General features: G+C 53.5%; 1 protein-coding gene across 4 annotated transcripts in view; it reads left to right on the forward strand.

Moving 5' to 3' along the window:
* FLNB (filamin B) overlaps positions 1–17,655 on the forward strand; it is a 134,229-nt gene extending 116,574 nt beyond the window's left edge. For all 4 annotated transcript variants that reach the window (XM_079795236.1, XM_079795233.1, XM_079795234.1 and 1 more), the window contains 8 exons: positions 1,040–1,306; positions 1,922–2,059; positions 3,858–3,973; positions 7,321–7,453; positions 10,145–10,321; positions 14,744–14,962; positions 16,320–16,523; positions 17,392–17,655. In XM_079795236.1, the coding sequence (XP_079651362.1) occupies positions 1,040–1,306; positions 1,922–2,059; positions 3,858–3,973; positions 7,321–7,453; positions 10,145–10,321; positions 14,744–14,962; positions 16,320–16,523; positions 17,392–17,579 (1,442 nt within the window). In that variant the 3' untranslated portion in view covers positions 17,580–17,655. The remainder of the gene's footprint in view (positions 1–1,039; positions 1,307–1,921; positions 2,060–3,857; positions 3,974–7,320; positions 7,454–10,144; positions 10,322–14,743; positions 14,963–16,319; positions 16,524–17,391) is intronic.
* The last annotated feature ends 1,444 nt before the right edge of the window (positions 17,656–19,099 follow it).

Consider the following 19,099-nt stretch of genomic DNA (forward strand, 5'->3'; position numbering starts at 1 on the left):
ACCTGTGCCCTCTGCCTCTCGGCGTCTTGTCTCTGTGCGATGTGGACAGTTACCCTTTCTCTTCAGGCTTTTCTGGCTCTTGACGCCTTCTTACCCTTTCCAGGGACTTGGCACCAGAGCACTCGGTGAGACTCACTTTCCCCCTCGTTGCCTAAACGATTCTCTTCTGTCGGTTAGAACGGAGGACGGCTCACCAGCTCCCACGTGTCCTCGGACCCAGGCCGCCTGGGGGGACCCTGTCCTCAGCCTCCCTTCCTTTCTCTGTCCTCAGGGCTCACAGTCCTGCGCTGCTCGGCCCCGACCCCGTAGGGCTGGAGGGTGCAGTTCCTGTGGCTCTAGGTGATGGCATTGCTCGGGCACCAGCATGTGGCGTGCCCGTGTCCTCCCCATCAGTGCAGGCACGGCCTTGGGCATGGCACGAGCCCCTCGGACGGAGCGGACATGGTCTGCTTCGCGGTGTGGGCGACCCAACGCGTCGCTTTTCTGCAGCGTGGCGTCTGGTCTTCGGTTTGCTCAGAGCTCTGCTCACGCATGGTTCCCCTTTGCTGCTGGGACTGACGTGTGTTCGTTCACCTTCTCCTCTAAACGCATGTTGTCTTGTTGCCAGAAGGAATGCCAAGGCTCCTTGAGAGGGAGGGATGGCACCGCTTGTGTTTTCTGCCCCTGTGAGCGTGACGATGGCCACGTGTCACCCCGAGCTTAGAGACATCTGAGCTGTCGTAGTTTTTACATGTCTGTGCGGTAACTGTCCGCTCAGGCTCTGGTTTGAAACTGATGTGTGGCATTCACTCCAGCCGGGAAGGCTGTGAACGTGCCCAGTGCCCCTAGAATGTTCTTGGCCCTGGTGCCTGGAAGGGCCTGGCTCTTTCCCTGCTGGCCACGGTCCGCCAGGGACTTAAGGGAGACAGGAGGGCCGGCGTCCAGACTGCGCACCCCACGCTGCACCCGCCTTGCCCTCTGCTGCTTGCCCGGCACGACCTGTTCTGCTGGGCCCGCACTCTAACCCTTCTCCGTCCCCCCGCCTCTCGCTCCCTTTCAGAAATCAACAGCAGTGACATGTCGGCCCACGTCACCAGCCCCTCCGGCCGCGTGACCGAAGCAGAGATTGTGCCCGTGGGGAAGAACTCGCACTGTGTTCGGTTTGTGCCCCAGGAGATGGGCGTGCATACAGTCAGCGTCAAGTACCGCGGCCAGCACGTGACCGGCAGCCCCTTCCAGTTCACTGTGGGGCCACTGGGCGAGGGGGGCGCCCACAAGGTCCGGGCAGGAGGCCCCGGCCTGGAGCGGGGAGAAGCAGGAGTTCCAGGTGAGCGATCGGCAGGCTTCTTCCTGGAGGACAGTAAGGGCTCCGCGGGTGGTGTGAGCACCTTGCCCTCCTCACCCTGTTCTGAGGAGAAGACTGTGTGTGTGAGATTCTGATGGGTGGTATCAAGGGGCATTCTTTACAACAAGGCTTCTCTGGCTGAATTCCTTCGGCAACTGCTCTTGGCCCAGTGGGCAGCCCGTAGCGATAGGAGCCTGTAATCAGTGACTGTGTGTGGTGCACCGTGGAGCAGAGGGGCGCAGAAGAATGAGGCTGTTTGCAGAGCCTCCTGCAGGGCTGATGTTCCGTGGAACACGCTAGGTTTCTGCAAAACCCACCGTGAAGGTGCCTTCGAGTGGTGGATGCTGGTGGAGAGGCCTGTGGGGACAAAACTAAACATTCTCCTCTTCCTCTGGCTTGGCGTGGGTGTGTTCAAAAGATGCCCACGAACTTTGTGTCGTCATGGGTGGGACCTAGGAAACACACAGCGCCTCTGCTTGGGTGCTGCTGGGGTCGGGGAGAGAAAAGGCCTGTGAATAAGAGTGACCAGCATTGCAGGGTTGGGCAAGAGGGGCCTCGGCCACACCCCGTCACTCACCAGGTGTTTCTCTGTCTCAGCCGAGTTCAGCATCTGGACCCGGGAGGCAGGCGCGGGGGGCCTCTCCATCGCTGTCGAAGGCCCCAGTAAGGCTGAGATTACATTCGATGACCATAAAAACGGATCGTGCGGTGTGTCTTATATTGCCCAAGAGCCTGGTATGTATTCAGGAGCCAACTCAAGACTTTTCTTTGGTTGGGGGTGGCTCGGGGGTGAGGAACAGAAACCCATGGAGTGAGCTCAAGTGAAAGGAATGGATCTCTACGGGCACGTGGAGCGCTGCCTAGAAATCCAGGGCAGGAAATGCAGCCAGGCCTCCAAGGGGCAGGAATTCTAGTTCTCATTGTCTGTCTGTCTCTGCCAGCCTGTCTGCTTCGGGCTGCATTCAGCTGCTTCATTCTTCCCATTGACCAGCCTCTGTGCCCAACCTCGGCCACTGGCTTGTGGGACTGCCCCGAAGAGGGGTTTTACCTGGTATCTGCCCTCCCTGGAGCAGTGTCCTCTACGTTTTATACCATGAACCCCTCTGGCATCTAAAGCCTATGGGGACATCGTTTTGAAACACATAATACAAATTATATATATATATATATAATATATATATATATATATTATATATATATATATATTATATATATATATATATACATATATATATATATATATATTAATATATATATATATGGCTAAGCAACCATCCAACCGTCCGACCGTTAGCAATGACCACCAGGGGGCAGACGCTCTGACCGGTAGCTATGATTCACACTGACCACCAGGGGGTAGACACTCAACGCAGGAGCTGCTGAGCTGCGGTAACTTGGCGGCAGCAGTTCTTGGGTGACGCACCCAGAACCAGAGAGGAGGAAGCCCGATTCTGGGGTGCCTCACCTGAGAACTGCCCTCTTGCAATCCGGGACCCCTCGGGGGATGTCAGAGAGCCAGTTTTGGCCCAATTCCCGCAGGCCAGGCCGAGGGACCTCCCACCTGCCGGAGAGACCCCATTACTCCGAAGACACCCTTTGAGCCACAGGAGGTTGGCTCCAGGGCATGTCTGGCCCATCTCACCCAGTCCTGCCCTACCAGCCACCTTCTAATTAATTTCCTTTGGATGTACACAAATCCGTGCACCAGAACACTAGTTGGATTATAATAAAAATCAATTATATCAAAATGCAGTTATCAGAATCTTACAGGAACAAATATGGAACATATCAAGGTATGTATGTCTTCATTGATAAATTAAATCTAAAATTGGGTGACTACCCTAATTTAAAAAAAAAAAATTGGGTGACTACCTTAATTTCAAAATAGTGATGAGTATAAATGAGGTGTCAAGGTATATGTAAAACTGTAAAATGATATGAAAGTATGTATGAACTTCGTTGGTGACAAAGTCACAAGTACTTTTTTTTTTAAATATATTTTTATTGATTTCGGAGAGGAAGAGAGAGGTAGAAACATCAATGATGGGAGGGAATCATTGATCAGCTGCCTCCTGCATGCCCCCCACTGGGAATTGAGCCCACAACCCGGGCATGTGCCCTGCCCAGGAATCGAATCGTGACCTCCTGGTTCATAGGTCGACGCTCAACCGGCTGGGCTGTCACAAGTACTTTTAATATACTGTGGTTTCTTGTCAACATTTCTAAAGAAAGGAACTGCTAAATATCAGCTAGTGAAAGCAAAGATGTAATTTTTTTCCCATTCAAGTCTTACGGATCTCCCGCATTCTATACAGAGGCCCTTTGGGGGACCCTGAGGACTCAAGTTCAGAATCTCTACCCTTGCCCAACTAAGGAAATCATGTTAGCCCTGCCTGAGCCAGGCAACCGGCCCTGAACCGATGGGCGAGGCCATGGAGGAAGGCAGGGTCTCCCTGAAGGCATTTTCACAGGAGACCTCACTGTACCCGCCTTCCTGAACCTCTGAGATGATGGGACTTTCTTGTCCCCACAGGTAACTACGAGGTGTCTATCAAGTTTAACGACGAGCACATCCCCGAAAGTCCCTACCTGGTGCCGGTCATCGCGCCCTCGGACGACGCCCGCCGCCTCACTGTTATGAGCCTTCAGGTGAGACGCAAGGAAGCATCCATGTCCTTGGCCACAGGCCAGCCAGTGAGACCCTGGACTCCTGAGGCCGCTTCAATCCCGGTCGGTGCGGAGGGTCCCAGCCCATTTTGACCACACATGTTTCCCATTGTAGGGAAGCCTTCTCCCCACATGGTTAGGACAGGAGACAGTTGAGGGAACAAAACAGAGCCACAGTCACTAAAACACCTGAATGTTTGGGGACAAGTTTGCTTTTTAAATATTTATTCAAGAGAAACAAAGGAGGCCCGTTAATACTTGGTTAAGGGCTAAAGAGAGCTTTCAAAACAAAGCTAACACAAAGCTAACAGGCCAGTGATGTGCAGCCTGCAGTTATTGGCTTCTTTTTCCTCAAGGAAGTCAATTGTGTTTTATTTTATTATGATGATTTATTTATAATAAGTGTGCTGGCACTTTGCTAAGAACTTGGTCAGTGTTACCTTATTAAATCCTTTCAACAGCCTGGTGAGTGGGCTTCTCTTGACCCCATTTTAAAGACGGGAAAACTGAGGTGCAGAGAGCTTATGGCTGCCAGAAACCAGCTAGTATGAGGCAGAGTGAGGTCTTGTGGTTCTAGAACATGGGGTCTTAACGGTGGCCTCCTTCATCCCCACCTTGGCATTGTGGCCGGTGGCTGCACAGTCCAACCTATTGCAGTGCCAGGAAATGCAACTTTTCCCCTGTCTTAAACAGGTCACTGAATTCAAGGTTGCATAGCGGCCCTCAGCCAAACTAAGAACCATCGGGAGATGCTTTGCATCTTTGCTCAGGACACTGAAAAACAATTAGGTGTCCGAACCCGGAGTACCAGTTCCATTGTGCAGTAGCACCAGAATCTCCAAGTATGATTTCTGGCTAAAGGGCCTTCTAAGTAGCCTTCCTTCCACGTCCCCCTAGTTCTTGAAAATCCTGGATTGATTAAAACCCAGTCTCATACCTCCGACGGGCAATATCACTGGATCTCGTTCCTACACGTGGTTTACTTTTGAGATTTCCACCTCCCCCCGAGGGGAATTGGTGCTGCTAGTTGTTCCAAACACGACCGAGCCCCAGCCAGGGTCACCGTCCGCAGATTGAAGAGGCCTCATTGGAGAGAACCGGGGTGCCCACTGGTCGCCGTGGTGCAGATGTTTTTCTTGTGTTTCATTTAAAGGCTTCTTAACAGAAGTTCCTTTCGTGCCGACGTGACTAAAGCCTAGGGAGGGAGGTAAACCCAGCGCTTGTTGAGGGCAGACAGCTGCCTTCATGCCCCTGGAAGACTTCTTTCGGATCTTCCGAGGCGTTTATCTCCCTCTCGAGGGTTTAGCGGCAAGCGGATTCAGGTAACGTAATGGTTCTGTCCAAAGGGAGCTGATTTGCAGAAATCCTCTTCTGTGGAGTCCTCTCATCACAGTTTGGTCGTAAATATTTAAATAAGTACGCAGCAGGCTGTATATCCGGCAAGCGGGGGCCCCGGGCGGGCGGGTCAGCTTCGTCCCTGTTCCTCCCGGGTCACTCGATGCCGAGTGATACGTAAATTATTTATTGGAGATTTACTGGAGGCCTGCGCAGCAACATCTGGGGCTGGTTAGGGGAGAGAGGCACGTATTGTTTTGTCTTGCTTTTGAGGCTTTTTAGAAAATTGGAGTCGGCTGGCATTTTGTGGAGGAGGAGGGGGTGGAGGGATGGGGCTGGTCTGGCGATCAAAGACTCCATAATTTTGAGTTTGGTCTATAACCCCAGTCTGTGACCGCGAGGGCTGTGCAGTCTCATAGAATGCCCTGAAACAATGGAAATGCCCCCCATCTTCTCTGTGCAGCGTGGTAGCCACTAGCTAGTATAACCAAGGAACTGCATTGTAATTATTTAATTTTAATTAATTTAAATCTAAATATACAGAGAGATAGCCACATGTGGCCAGTGACTACTGAATTAGGCAGCCCAGTTTTAGAGCCTTGCGTCTAAGACGTGGGCCCCGGACCTACAGCCTCAGCATCGCCTGGGAACTTATTAGAATCCTAGAACCCCAGGCCCCACCCCAGGCCTGGAATCAGAAAGTGCGTTTTAACAAGGCCCCTGGTGCTTGGATGGCACATTAAGTGCGAACCCTGCTGCTTCAGAGTCACCTGAGCAGTGGCTGCCCAACCGAGTTTACATCAAAACTGCAGACTTGTAAAATGTTGCTGTTCAGGATTGGCTGATCTTAAAATACCTTAAGCACCTAAACTTCTAATCCCTTCCTCCCAGAGAGGCTATAGTTTCCGAGACAAAGCATGGAGAGTGAAATTGACCCAGTGACTAGCACCAGTTATACTTGTCTCTCTCTCTCTCTCTCTTTTTTTTTAAGGGTACACACAACTTCAAAATGCATATTTTTTAAACATATTTTTGTTGTTGATAGTATTATAGATATCTCCCAGCCCCCCCTTATCCCTATTTTTCCAGCCCCCCCCCCCGCCCCGTCTCCACTACCCTATTGCCCGTGTCCATGGGCTATGCATATAAGTATATATGTTCTTTGATTTATCTCTTCTTGTCCCCCCATCCCCACATCGAGGTATGTCAGTCTGTTCCATGCCTCCATGCTTCGGGTCTTAGTTTGTTGGTCAGTTCATTTTGAAAAAAAATGCATATTGATAGTCAATAACCTGACATTTTTTGAGCCTTTATGTATGGGTGAAGCGTTATGCTGAGGGCTTTGAATGCATAACTTCATTTCATCCTCACGGCAGCTCTCTCAGATGGATCTGGTTATGATGCACGTTTTACACAAGAGGTGACTGAGGCTAAACGAGGTTAAAGGTTAAATGATGTAGTTATACGTCTGGGAAATGGGAGCAGCCCAGGTCCTGCTGAGTGGACCCCCGTGTGGTGCCGACGGCCTCCCTTGCACATGCAGCCCTTTACAAGTTTATTAACAGTTCCTCCATTCCTACCCTCCAGATAAAAAAATAGCAGTGACATAAGGCGTTGTTCGTATTACTGAGGGTCTGGTTTTGTCAGCCGCCAGGCTCCTCCTAAAAGGAGGGCCTTCGTTTTTAGTCTTTATTTTTTTGATGACCCATTTGGGATGCTGAAACAGCGGTCCTGTTGATCAGGATGTCTCAAGTCTTCAAACCCCGGAGCCTCTTCCAGATGGTTTGGGCACCAGACCCACGCCGCTGTGCGTCTCTGCTTTCTTACATTTGGTGCTAGAAATGTGGAATGAGCCACCTGCTTCCGTGGGATGTGGCGAACCATGCTGGGCCTGTTTGCAGGAGCACTGTCCCCCGAGTCCCGGACGGGTCAGTGTGTGCCGCTCAGCAGGAGTGCCGGGAGCCGTAACGTTGTCTGATGTGTTAAATCCTCAGGAATCGGGATTAAAGGTTAACCAGCCAGCCTCCTTTGCTATAAGGCTGAATGGGGCAAAAGGAAAGATTGATGCAAAGGTGCACAGCCCCTCCGGAGCCGTGGAAGAATGCCACGTGTCTGAGCTGGAGCCAGGTAAGCCGTGGGCAGGGTGTGCGGACCCAGCGCCAGCACCCCCCGACCCAACATGCACCCTGATGGAGGAGCAGCCGGCCTCACCAAGGCCAGCGAGCCCTCACATTCCCTTTGCTGTTCTTGCCAGACACTGCTTGTAAATTAGGGTGTAAACATTGCCAAGGACAGACAGGGGGACACTTTGAGATTTAATATCCTCCCTTTTATTCTTATTTTTGTTCCTGTTCCTCCTCCTTTCTCCCTCCTCCCCTTTCCCCCTCCTCTCTCTCACTCTCTTCCTCTCCCTCCTCTTTTTTTTTTTAAACAAATACTGCTTTATTTTGTTTTTCATATTCCTTTCACATTACAGTCATTGTAATTTTCTCTCATAGTTTAACAAAATCTTACAGATTTTATTATATTGCTGAACTGATGAATAAGTTCACTTTGACCTGACTTCACTCTGAGGAAAAGGTCAATGATGTTCATCTTGAACTTTAAAAGAGAATCTGGTGGTGCAATATACAGATCTTGTAACGTAGGAACCAACACCTGAAACCTGTATGTTCATGTTGACCAATGTCACCCCAATAAATTTAATAAAAATATTTTTAAAAAAGAGAATCTGGGTCTCCAGGATGCTTCACAGGAGGCCCAGGATGCTGACTCGCCCAAGATCTTGCCTGCTGCCCTGACGCATGGAATTCCGATGTCAGTCACTTTAATGAGACGTTTTGCCAGTGAACATTCATTGAGTGTCAGACTTGGCAAGACGTGACTCTTGCTCACAAAGAGGAGCTCAGAGTCAGTAAGGACCTGGCCACAGCCTGCAGAGCACGTGAGGACCTGTGTGGTCACCGGCACCACAGGGGGACTGAGAGCCAATCGGTGAAGTTGGTTGGAGCAGGAAAGGGAAGCCTGGTGCCTTGCCAAGGTCAGGAGGGCTTCTCGGAGGAAGTGAACTGACCGTGGGCCCGGAGGCGTGAGGAAGAGCCCTTTGTCGCTGCCCTGTTGGGCATTTGCTGTGGTCCTGCCACGTGTACAGTGAGGGCAGAGACCAAGGACCTGGGTTAGCATGTGGACACCTTTCTCCCTCTGGGCAGAACAGGACAGGGCCGTGAGGAGCCTTAGAAGACACAGTGTCTGTGTGGGGGTGGTGCCCCGATCAGATCTTGGTTTAAGTCTGACCACATCCTAGAGAATGTGTTGAAATAGCTGAAAGGCAGAGTGGTTCGTTTGAGAAAGTAACGTTCAGCAGCAGCGTTGGAATGGAGAGGGGGGGCTTCAGGCCAGAGAACTCTCACACGTGGTGACCGGTTTGGCCATAGGGAATGCATGTGAATCAGAACGGTTACACGTAGCTTGGTGATGGGGTAGAAAGATGGTGCAGCCATGGGTGGGTGAGGCCTTCATGAGAGTTTTGAAGGGTCCCCAAGATATCCAAATAAGGAAGTTTTTGGGATTTGGCCAACAAGTGAAGTTAGGTATCTGAGACTGTCAGCATGCCACAGTTAGGATGCTGTTGGTTGCAAATTACGGAACACCCAACTGAAGCCAGCTCACCCATTAAAGGGGTCTGTTCATTCGCATAACTGGGAAATGCAGGGTCCAAGGTGCAACAGCTTAATTCCGCCATGCAGCTATTTCCTCCAAACCCCCAAATATCTCTGCTCTCTCTTCGGCTTTGTGGGCCTCACTCTGAGACTGGCCTTCCTCTTGGTGACAAGATGGCTGCAGAACCAGATTTCCCAACTTCACACCACACCACTCATCTCTCCTGAAGAGTCTTTCTCAGAAATCTAAGATACTCCTTTTCCAGAGGTCTCCAGCCAACTTCCCTCCTGTCTCACCAAACACTGAACACACATGCCATGTGCTAATTGATGGCTTGGAGAAAGAAGGGACTTCCCCCCGCCCCCAGTTAAAGATCATACCTGATGGGGTGGGATCACCTTCCCTTGAAGCATATTGGCTCTAAGGGAGGAGTGGTGGGTACCCAGCGAGGGGCTGTTGGGGAAGAGCAGTGTTGAAGGCTGTGAATGGGCGGTTGCATGCAGATGTTCATCAGAGGAGAAGTGAAGAGGGTTTGGGTGGAGCTTTGGGGGACAAAAATGCTGAAGGGGGGTGAAGAGTGAGTCGAGGAAGAAAACAGACTACCTGCATCCCAGGCGAGTTCTTCCAGGAGGAAGGGGTGGTCAGGAGGTGCACGATAGATAGGGGGATGTTCCAGGTGTCCATTCAGGGGACAGTTACCGTGCCACATGCTGTGACCCAAGCTCACAGTGAAAAACCTGGCTGTTACTGGGGGGTGGGGGTGTAGTGGTGTGGGGGGGAGGCAGTTGCTAGCTTGGAGCTTAACTGAGGAGAATTGGCCCCAGTTGGAACCACTCTTTCCCCTTCAAGTGGCCAAGTAGAGAAACTTTGAAAGAAGTGAGCTTTCATAAAGGCCGTGTTCTTCTGAGGCAGAGGCCACAGACGAGGAAACAGAACCTGAGATTTGGGTGCATTTCCCAGAGGGCTGGCTGAGGACACACAGGCAGGCCCGTCTGGCTTTGAAATCCAACCTGTCGGGCACCAGGCTTTCAGGAGAACCATTGTCTCGTGAAAGATTTAAAATTGGCCGTGTCGGGTTGCTTCCTGTCCTGGGTCCTCGCTGCCTCAGTGGTGTCCGTGTGCCCGCTCTTACCCTGTGCTTTTTGCTCACTCTCCTAGATAAGTACGCGGTTCGCTTCATCCCCCACGAGAACGGCGTCCACACGATCGACGTCAAGTTCAACGGGAGCCACGTGGTTGGAAGTCCCTTCAAAGTGCGCGTCGGGGAGCCAGGACAAGCGGGGAACCCGGCCCTGGTGTCCGCCTACGGCGCGGGTCTTGAGGGGGGCATCACAGGTAACACACTGCCTCCCCCTCTCCTCTCTAACTGAGCCGGCTCCAGGGACAGAGCCAGGTGGCAGTCTCCCGGCCTGTGCACCTGTCCCCAGGGACGCCGGGATAAGGTGCACTTCGGAGGCTCGCGTGCTCATTACCGCGTGCTGTGCCTCAGCCGGCTTCCTCTGCCAAGTTCCCGGACTGTGGGGCCGGGATGCTGATAAAGAGGGGTACGGCCCAGCACCATTCATTCTGAGGGTTTCTTTGCCCGCGCAGAATTCATGATGCATGTAACGGGCCTCCTGGGCGGTCCCTACCCAGTAGTGCCTCTAGTGGTCCCCAGGCGCCCAGAAACGCTTTGAATGGGCAGTAATGCCTGTCACGGTCTATCTCCTCTTTTGATTCTCTGGTCCTAATGGAGGAGGAGAGAAGTCTGAAACAGTTGAAGAATTCTGAAGCTTTTGGACTTGCTATGATTTATTTTTAACCTTTGCTGCAGATGGGACACTTTTGATTGTGAAGAACTTAGGCAGTGACAAGGTATATATAACGCATAATAATCTGGCCACTCAGTGTATATCCTATATAATAAAAGGCTAATATGCAAATTGTCCCCTCCACCAGGAGTTTGACCAGCAGGCAGGCCGGCCAACCACCCATGTCCCCTCCCCCTGGCCTGGCTGGTCAGACCCCACCCATGCACAAATTCATGCACCGGGCCTCTAATACACACACACACACACACACACACACACACGCACACGCACACGCACAAGCACACACTGAGTGGCCAGATTATTATGCGTTCAGAGATCATAATAATCTGGCCACTCAGTGTAAAGTGAAACCTATGCCATCTCTTTGCGTCTCCTTCCTCCCTCCATCTGGTCCAGGAGGAAACAGGGCTCACAGCTCAGGGGTGCCCCTTGGGGTTGTCTGTCAGGCTTCATTCTTGGTCGCTTGGTTGCTTAGCTGCTGGTTCACCGGAAAGGTAGACACATACTGTGGTTTTGCTTTTATTTTACAGAAATAATCTTAATGCACGTATTGTTGTACCGCTTGTTTTTTGCTCTTGACATCTTAAAAAACTCTCCAAATTAAAACATACCCCTCTCTCCTCCCCGGTAATGGCTGCAGTTGGTGTTCAGACGGTGACCCTAGAGGTGGGCGTCGGGGGGTGTCCAGTGCGTGTCCTTACGGAGAGGCAGGGTGGGAGCGTGTCCAGCTATGCTTCTCTGCAGGGAAAGTCCAGGCGTGGGCTCTCAGGGACACAGTCTGCATGTGGGTGTTGATTTGGGCCCCCAGGAAGGCCGCCCGGTCCCAGTTTCTGGAATCCCTCGTGTGTGGGCACTGCTCTTAGTGTCCCCCGATGGGGTGAGTGGGACAGAGCAGACCCGCCTCCCCATGGCGAAGGGATGAGTGGCCCTGGTTACCTGGGGAGTGAGAGTCCTAAGTGGCCCAGGTGCCCTGCTTACGGGCAGGAGAGAGTTGACCCGCTGATGTCCCATCTGGGACTCTGGCCAAACAGTGGCCTCGGCAGAACCACCCGTGGGGGTGGCACAAGTGCCTCTGGACTCCCCAGGCCCCTCTGGCTCCACACTGAACGCTGGTCCAGCAGCGTGTCCTTTGTTAAAGGCGTAGTATGGTTTCACCCTAAGCGGTCCATTTCACAGGTGAGGAAAGTGAGACTCGGAAAGGTTGAGTCACTCCCCAAAGCTTACCTAGCGGCAGAGGCCAGAACCAGGACTTCCCCCCGGGTCCACGCCTCAGAGCCTGTGCCCTTCACCCCTGAGCTGTGCTGCCTCCCCAGATGTCTGGCTCACCCAGGGGCAGAGACTGCACCTGTGGCCCACTCAGCGGTGGTGGTGGGGTCATAAGCCAGGCCCCCAGTCCGAGCTGCCGTGGAATGTTTCCAGGCAGTAGTGGATGCATTTGGCCCCTGGCAAGCCACCCGCCATCGGAGCCCAGGTGGGGTCCTCCTGGTACTCGGAGCCACAGCAGGCCCTGGCCCAGGCCCCACGGCAGCCACTGAGGTCTCCTGCAGCGCCAGCAGCCACCTCTGCCTCCTGCTGGGTCACACCTGCTGTGTCGGGGCCTCTGTGCTTCCTCTTGGCTGTTCACGGGCCTTCTCAGGAGCTCTGGTTTCAGGCTGTGTTTTGCGAGCGCTGGATGCTGCTGAGAGGAGCTGGTCTAGGGAGACTCCCAACCAGGCGGGAGAGGCACAGAGCACGCCTGTTTCAAACCCTGTGTAAATATTGCTCTTGTCAAGGGGAAGGCGTCTTGTTTTCCTAGCCCTCCTGCTCCCCAGCCTTTCCCCAAATACCCGTCCCAGGGTTACACAGCTGCAGTGTGCATGGAATGAAAAGGTGGCTGTGCTCGCTGCCTGCGGGCCTGGCAGCCTCACCTTCGGGACAAAGCAAACGTCCCTGTGTTTTTCTGGGTGGACTCGCTGTATCTTTTGGCTCGAACTTGAAATGGCCCGTTCTGCAGGTTTGGGAGCAGGGCATGTGGAGAATTGGGAAGGGACTGTGCTGCTGAGAGTGGAGAGGCTGGGAGGTAGACCGAGGAGTCCAGGCAGTCTGGGCTGGGAGCGCAGTTCCCCGAGGAAATGCTCCAGGAACCCCAGCGTGCAGGAACAGAGAGCCCCTTCCCTCCTCGGCCGCCTTGAAGACGCTTTGCACACACATGACAGTCACAGGAACTCAGCTGTGCATGCGGGCTGCCCGGGATGTTCAGGGTGTCCGTGGTCAGCTGGAGGCAGTGGTGAGGGGGCCTCCTGCGTGTGGATCCTTTCTCCAGTCTTCTCTCGGGCACACACGTCCGCTTCCCGTTGGACAGAGCTCCTGTTTAAGTCCCCATTGTGCCATTTTCTAGCTGTGTGACTCACTGAGCCTCCCCTTCCTTCTTATAAAATGGGAATAATGAGGGAGCCCACCAGGCAGGCTGTCCCAGGTACCACTCATCCTGATTCCTTATTCCCCTTTCCCACCCATCGTCCCTGCCCTCGGGCCTCGCAGCCAGGAGGAGCTGCGTTTTCAGGAATGGAGCAGCTTGTTGAAAAGGGTGGGGCTCCTTCCCGTAGCCGGGCCTTCTCCACGTTGAGTATCTCTCCGGGTCTTGCAGCTCCTTCCTAGGATGCTGTCCCGTGCTCGTCACCACCCGCCCCCTCAGCCGCCACAGCAGCTGCTGCCTGAGGGGCTTCGAGGCTGCGCAGTTCAGATACAGGGTTGAAGTGGGGGGCGGGGTGCAGGGTGGGGGAGTGCTGGGACCAGAGCCTCCAGAGCTTCCAGAAACAGCTGGGTTGTGTTTGGGAGCTGCATGATAGCAGCTCCTTTGTTTTATTGATAACCAGAACAATCATTCTTTCTCTGGCCTGGGAGCTATAATTAAACCAAAATAGTTCCCAGCTGGGACACGTCCAGGGCTCTAGAGAAAGCACAGCCCTGCATGGGGCTGCTATGCCGGGGACAGCCCAGGGGGGCACTGTGGCAGGCGCACAGCTGGTGTCTGGCCCCCAAGTGGCCCTCACAGACCAGCTCATCCCCTCTGGACTGGAAAGAGGCCTAGGGGGTCGGGGGGGCTTCTCAGGGCCCTGGGCTCAGGCGGGAAGGCTGCCGTCGCCATCGGTGGCACTCCTGCCCAGCTTGCCTTCTGTTGTACCCGTCTGTGCAGGAGGCCCACAGGGACTGGGCAAGCGGTAGAGTGTCCTGGGGCTGCACTAGGACATCCAGGGCAGCCACACTGTCCACCCAGTGGCCAAGAGCTGGGCCTGGGCTCGGAGCTGCGCAGACTGCTCAGATGCCCCTCTCAGTAGCTCTGACTGGCAGGGGCTGAGCTTCCGAGTCCTGTTAGCACCTGCACTGCCATGGGGCTCAGTGAGCCGTGGCTGCTGTGCTGGTCCTGTTCCTGTTGCCAGGATTATTCATGGCAAAGGAGGAGGTGGCAGATCCTAGTGGCTGCTTCGGTCTCCAGGGTGGAGTCTGGGTCAGGAGCCTGGAGAGGAAGGAGGAGGCGCTGACTCCTTGGCTTCTCCACGTCCACACAGAGGAGGCAGGAGAGGTCAGAGGGGCCCCCGCTCCCCTCGCCCCTGGAGGCGGAGCTGGAGCAGCATGTCAGGCTCACAGTGACCCTCAGACCTTTCGCCCGTAGCCACTGCTCGTGCCCAGAGGAGAGGACAGGGTGTCCAGGCAGGGTGTGCTGGTGGGCGGAATGTCAGCCACACTCCTGCCTGGAGTTACCGACCCCAGGGCCTGTGGTGCTCTGTGCCAGGAGTTCAAAGCTAGTAGTGGTGGGTTCCCTTGCCACCAAGGTGACCCTACTTTGAGGGATCCTGTGTGTGCCCCCGCCACTGCTTCAGTGCCCCCGGGAGAGCTCCCCAAACCCTACCCCCGTCATCCCTCCAAACCATCCACATGATATTTACTCCCACTTCCTTTCTCCCAGGTATCCAGTCTGAATTTTACATCAACACCACCAGAGCAGGGCCAGGGACGTTATCGGTCACCATTGAAGGCCCGTCCAAGGTTAAAATGGATTGCCAGGAAACCCCAGAAGGGTATAAAGTCATGTACACCCCCATGGCCCCTGGAAACTACCTGATCGGCGTCAAATATGGTGGGCCCAACCACATCGTGGGCAGTCCCTTCAAGGCCAAGGTGACAGGTAACCAAATACCTTTTAAATTACGCCCCCCCCATAATCCTTTGTCAAAATATCAACAGAGCTGCTTGATCGTAGAAACTGTGGATGATTTTAAATACGTTGAATCTACTTTGAATCCTGATTGTGAAGAAGTGGTAGGGCCCTGCGTGGCTCAGTTGGTTGGAGTGTTGTCGATTCCCAATCAGGGCACGTACCCAGGTTGCAGATTCAATCTCCAGTTGGGCCACGTGCCAGAGGCAACTGATTAATTTCTCTCTCTCTCTCTAAAAATCAGTTTTAAAAAAGAAATGGTAGGACAGGTAGAAGGGGGTGCATGTTTGAAACTTGTAAAATAAGTAGGTCGAACGGGAGGGCAGAAGTTTAAAAAGCGTGTTAGATGGATTCTGCCTATAACAGAATAAATTTTACATATTTGAAATCTTATGTATTTGTTTAAATCAGGATTTTAAAAAATCACCCCAATCAATTCCCTTCACTTTAAAAATAATTTAAAGTTTTTATTAAATTTATAAAAATGTGCTTCCTTCAGAGCTCTGGGAAAAATACCAAACAGTAAAATCACCTCACAGCCTCCATCCAGGTAACCACCATGAGTATTGTGGTAAATTCCTCCCACATCTCTCTCTGTTCACTGCTATATAAATAGCATAGGGTCAGTGCAGAAAAACTAACGATTCAGACAGGAGAAGCATCTCCCGTGCAGAGAGAATCACTGGTGATATTTTGTTATGTCCTTGCAGACTTCCACACTGCGTATCCCTATAAGCTCTATAGTATAGACCAGTGATGGCGAACCTATGACACGCGTGTCAGCACTGACACGCGTAGCCACTTCTGATGACACGCGGCCGCATGCCGAGGATGAAACATTTGCTGCTCCTGAGGATGAAATATTTGCGACTAGAGTCTTGGAGTTAGTTTTCTCCTCAAAGTGACACACTACCCGAGTTATGCTCAGTTTTTTGGCGAAGTTTGACACACCAAGCTCAAAAGGTTGCCCATCACTGGTATAGAGTCTGCACTGCTACACTACAGTGTACGTCTACAGTGTAGAGCTTATAGGGATACACAGTGTAGAGTCTACACTGCTGACACGCAGAGTGCTTTATGTAAATGGAAACCTATGGCTTCTACAGGGTGCCACGTGGTTCTGTGGGAGGGGTCTACAGGCTGGAACCTAGTTAGTTGTGTGGGGCAAGACTGGGCGGGGGGCGGTTAGAAGACATTATGGGTGTGAGACGGGGAAGTGGTGGCTTTTGGATCCAGGTGTTGGGGTGCGGGGGCACTTTCCTCCTCTGGCTGAGAGACCCTCTTGATCTGGTCATTCATGCCCTCCTCCCTCCCTTTCATGTCCTAGGCCAGCGTCTGGTCAGCCCCGGCTTGGCCAACGAGACCTCGTCCATCCTGGTGGAGTCGGTAACCAGGTCCTCAACAGAGACCTGCTACAGCGCCATCCCCAAGGCATCCTCGGACGCCAGCAAGGTGACCTCCAAGGGGGCAGGGCTCTCGAAGGCCTTCGTGGGCCAGAAGAGCTCCTTCCTGGTGGACTGCAGCAAAGCCGGTAGGCAGCCTGGCCTGCTCCCGGGGAGTGGGGGCAGCTGGGCACCCGCCTCTGCTTGGGTCTTCCCTGCTCCGGTCTGCAGTGCCCACCCTCCCATGGAACCCAGCCATTTGCAAGTCACCGTGTTCATTACCTTATTCTTTTGCACTTAGTATTTTTAAAGGGTTTTCCTCGCTTTTCCTCTGATTTTTTTCTGCCCCTAATTGCTTCAAACTTAATAGCAATTTGGACTGGGGTATTTGTTCGGGCGTCGATAGTGAATTGGCTGGGTTCTGGCATCTAGCACATCTGGCCTGGAAACCTGGCTGGTTCCACCACTCATCCCTTCCTCCTCTCCTTCTTCCCTCCCTCCTTCCCTCCCTCCTTCTCTCCCTCCCTCCTTTCTTTCTTCCCTAAATGCCATGTGACCTTGGGAACCGTACTAAATCTCTTTCTAAAAGTCAGTTTTCTCTTCTCTAAAATAGGAATAATAGTACCTTCCATAAAGTTCTCATGAGAATAACAGATCAGAACAATCTACACCTACAGGGAGATAGGCCTTATTACGTGCCGAGGGCTTCACAGAATACTCCTCCCGGCGAAGCTGGTGCTAGTGTTGCCCCTGTTTACGGACGGGGACGCTAAGACAGGGAGAGGTGACGTTCCATGTCCAAGGTCACCCGGCCAGGAAGCGGCAGGGCCGGGATTTGAACCCTCAGTGTTGGGCTGTATGAGGCCTGCTCAGAATCCCACACTCCCACCTCTCAGTCCCCAACATCTTCATAGAAGCTCAGCAGGCGGCCACTGGTATCATTCCTTTGGCTCCCTTCTGGTCCTCCGCCTCCTGGGATTCACCCTCACGCAATAACCACCTCCCTCTGCCGCTCAGGTTCCAACATGCTGCTGATCGGGGTCCACGGGCCCACCACGCCCTGCGAAGAGGTCTCCATGAAGCACGTGGGCAACCAGCAGTACAACGTCACCTACGTCGTGAAGGAGAAGGGGGAGTATGTCCTGGCCGTGAAGTGGGGAGAGGAACACATCCCCGGCAGCCCCTTCCACGTCACGGTGCCTTAAGCGCGTGTCGTCACATCCCGGGAGGTGCTTCTGGTGGTTGCTTTCGTTGCTTGTTTGTAACTCGTTTGTTTTTTTTTACAAAGTCCTCCGGCCTGTGTGTGGGTCTGAAACCCCATCCCGAAAACATTGCCATTCTAAAGTGCCTTCAGAACGAAATCCTAGACTTGACTCCTTGGGGACGCGTTGGGGACCCTGGGGAAACGCAAGCTCGTGCGGTGGGCTGAGCAAACCTGACCTCTTGTGGCTCAGATGGTCCCCTGCAGACAGACCGAGCACACAGGCAAGGCTGGCGTCTAAAATGCAACTGGGGACCAACGTAGGAAACCAGACGGGGGCGAGGGGCAGGGAAAAGAGGAGCCCTCGCTTAGGTGGTGGTTTAGGAAAGTAGATGGCTTAACACCAGCGTCCTCCCTCCCGGTGCCCACGGCACGTGAGAAAAGGCTGCGCGGTGGGCACATTGTTTTGACCACTCACTCCCACCCCACGCTGCTCTGGGGCCTTTTTACCACGCGGCGGCCGGCTGGCCCGGAGGGCTTTCTGCCGCCGCTCCCTCCTCGGCTGATAAATTCCCTGCAAAGTCCGAGCTGTGACCATCTTGGCAGCCATGCTTCGGTTCTTGCTTTTAAAGTCTGGTCAGTCTCGGTCTGAGGGAAGTCTGCAGTGATCAGCAGCCCCCCACTTGCCAAAGACCCCTTTTTGTAACCAACACCAGCCCTTGTGCTTAACACACACTCCAGCCACTTGCCCGTTGGATGAGCTTTCCCAACACGTTCTCGGTGACGGTGAGGGGTCCACGTGTCAGCGGAAGTCTTCGCGCGACACAGCACGCCACACCCAGCCCAGTCTGTCTCGGGGCCACTTTTTCTGGAAAACAGTTATAGATAGGAAAGGAGGAAAGTCCTGCCTACCTCTGGTCTGAGTCAGGGACCATTGAGGGGGGTGGACAGCAGCTCATCAGGGCTCCTTCACTGTTCGGCAGAAATAGCAAAAGCTGCGTAGCCGGTGGTGGCTGTGTGTTTGGCCCTGACCCCATCTCATCCAGATGGTGTTTGGAAAGCAACATGCAGGTGCAAGAGTCTACAAACGGGGTGCAAGGCCTTGTGCCCCCCTTCCTGCACCCCTGCTTGGGACTAAAAGCGTCAGGGACTGGCTGGCTGCAGGGCCCGCCGTGGAGTGTGGTCAGGGCAGGCAGACCCTCCTGGTTGCTGCTCAGTCCTCAGGAAATGGCACTGTGGCTGACGTGCCTCCGTGGGTGGGGCGGGGCCCAGGTGGGGGACCTGCCCCGAGGGATCGCGGCTGGGGGCCGGTGTTGGCAAACGCCCAATGTTCGAAACTGGAGCGGCCTGAAGCCTCAGGTGACAGGACCACAGGCCTCGCAAACTGGGACAAGGAAGCGAAACTGGAATCAAATGCCGACTGTAAATTGTATCTTATAACTTATTAAATAAAATGTTTGCTCCTTAAAGCGCCGTCTGATAAGTGGTTGGGGTCTGACCTGCTCTTCCCATCGCTGGCCGATA

Source organism: Cnephaeus nilssonii, assembly GCF_951640355.1.
Source record: "Cnephaeus nilssonii genome assembly, chromosome: 17".
NCBI lineage: Eukaryota > Metazoa > Chordata > Mammalia > Chiroptera > Vespertilionidae > Cnephaeus > Cnephaeus nilssonii.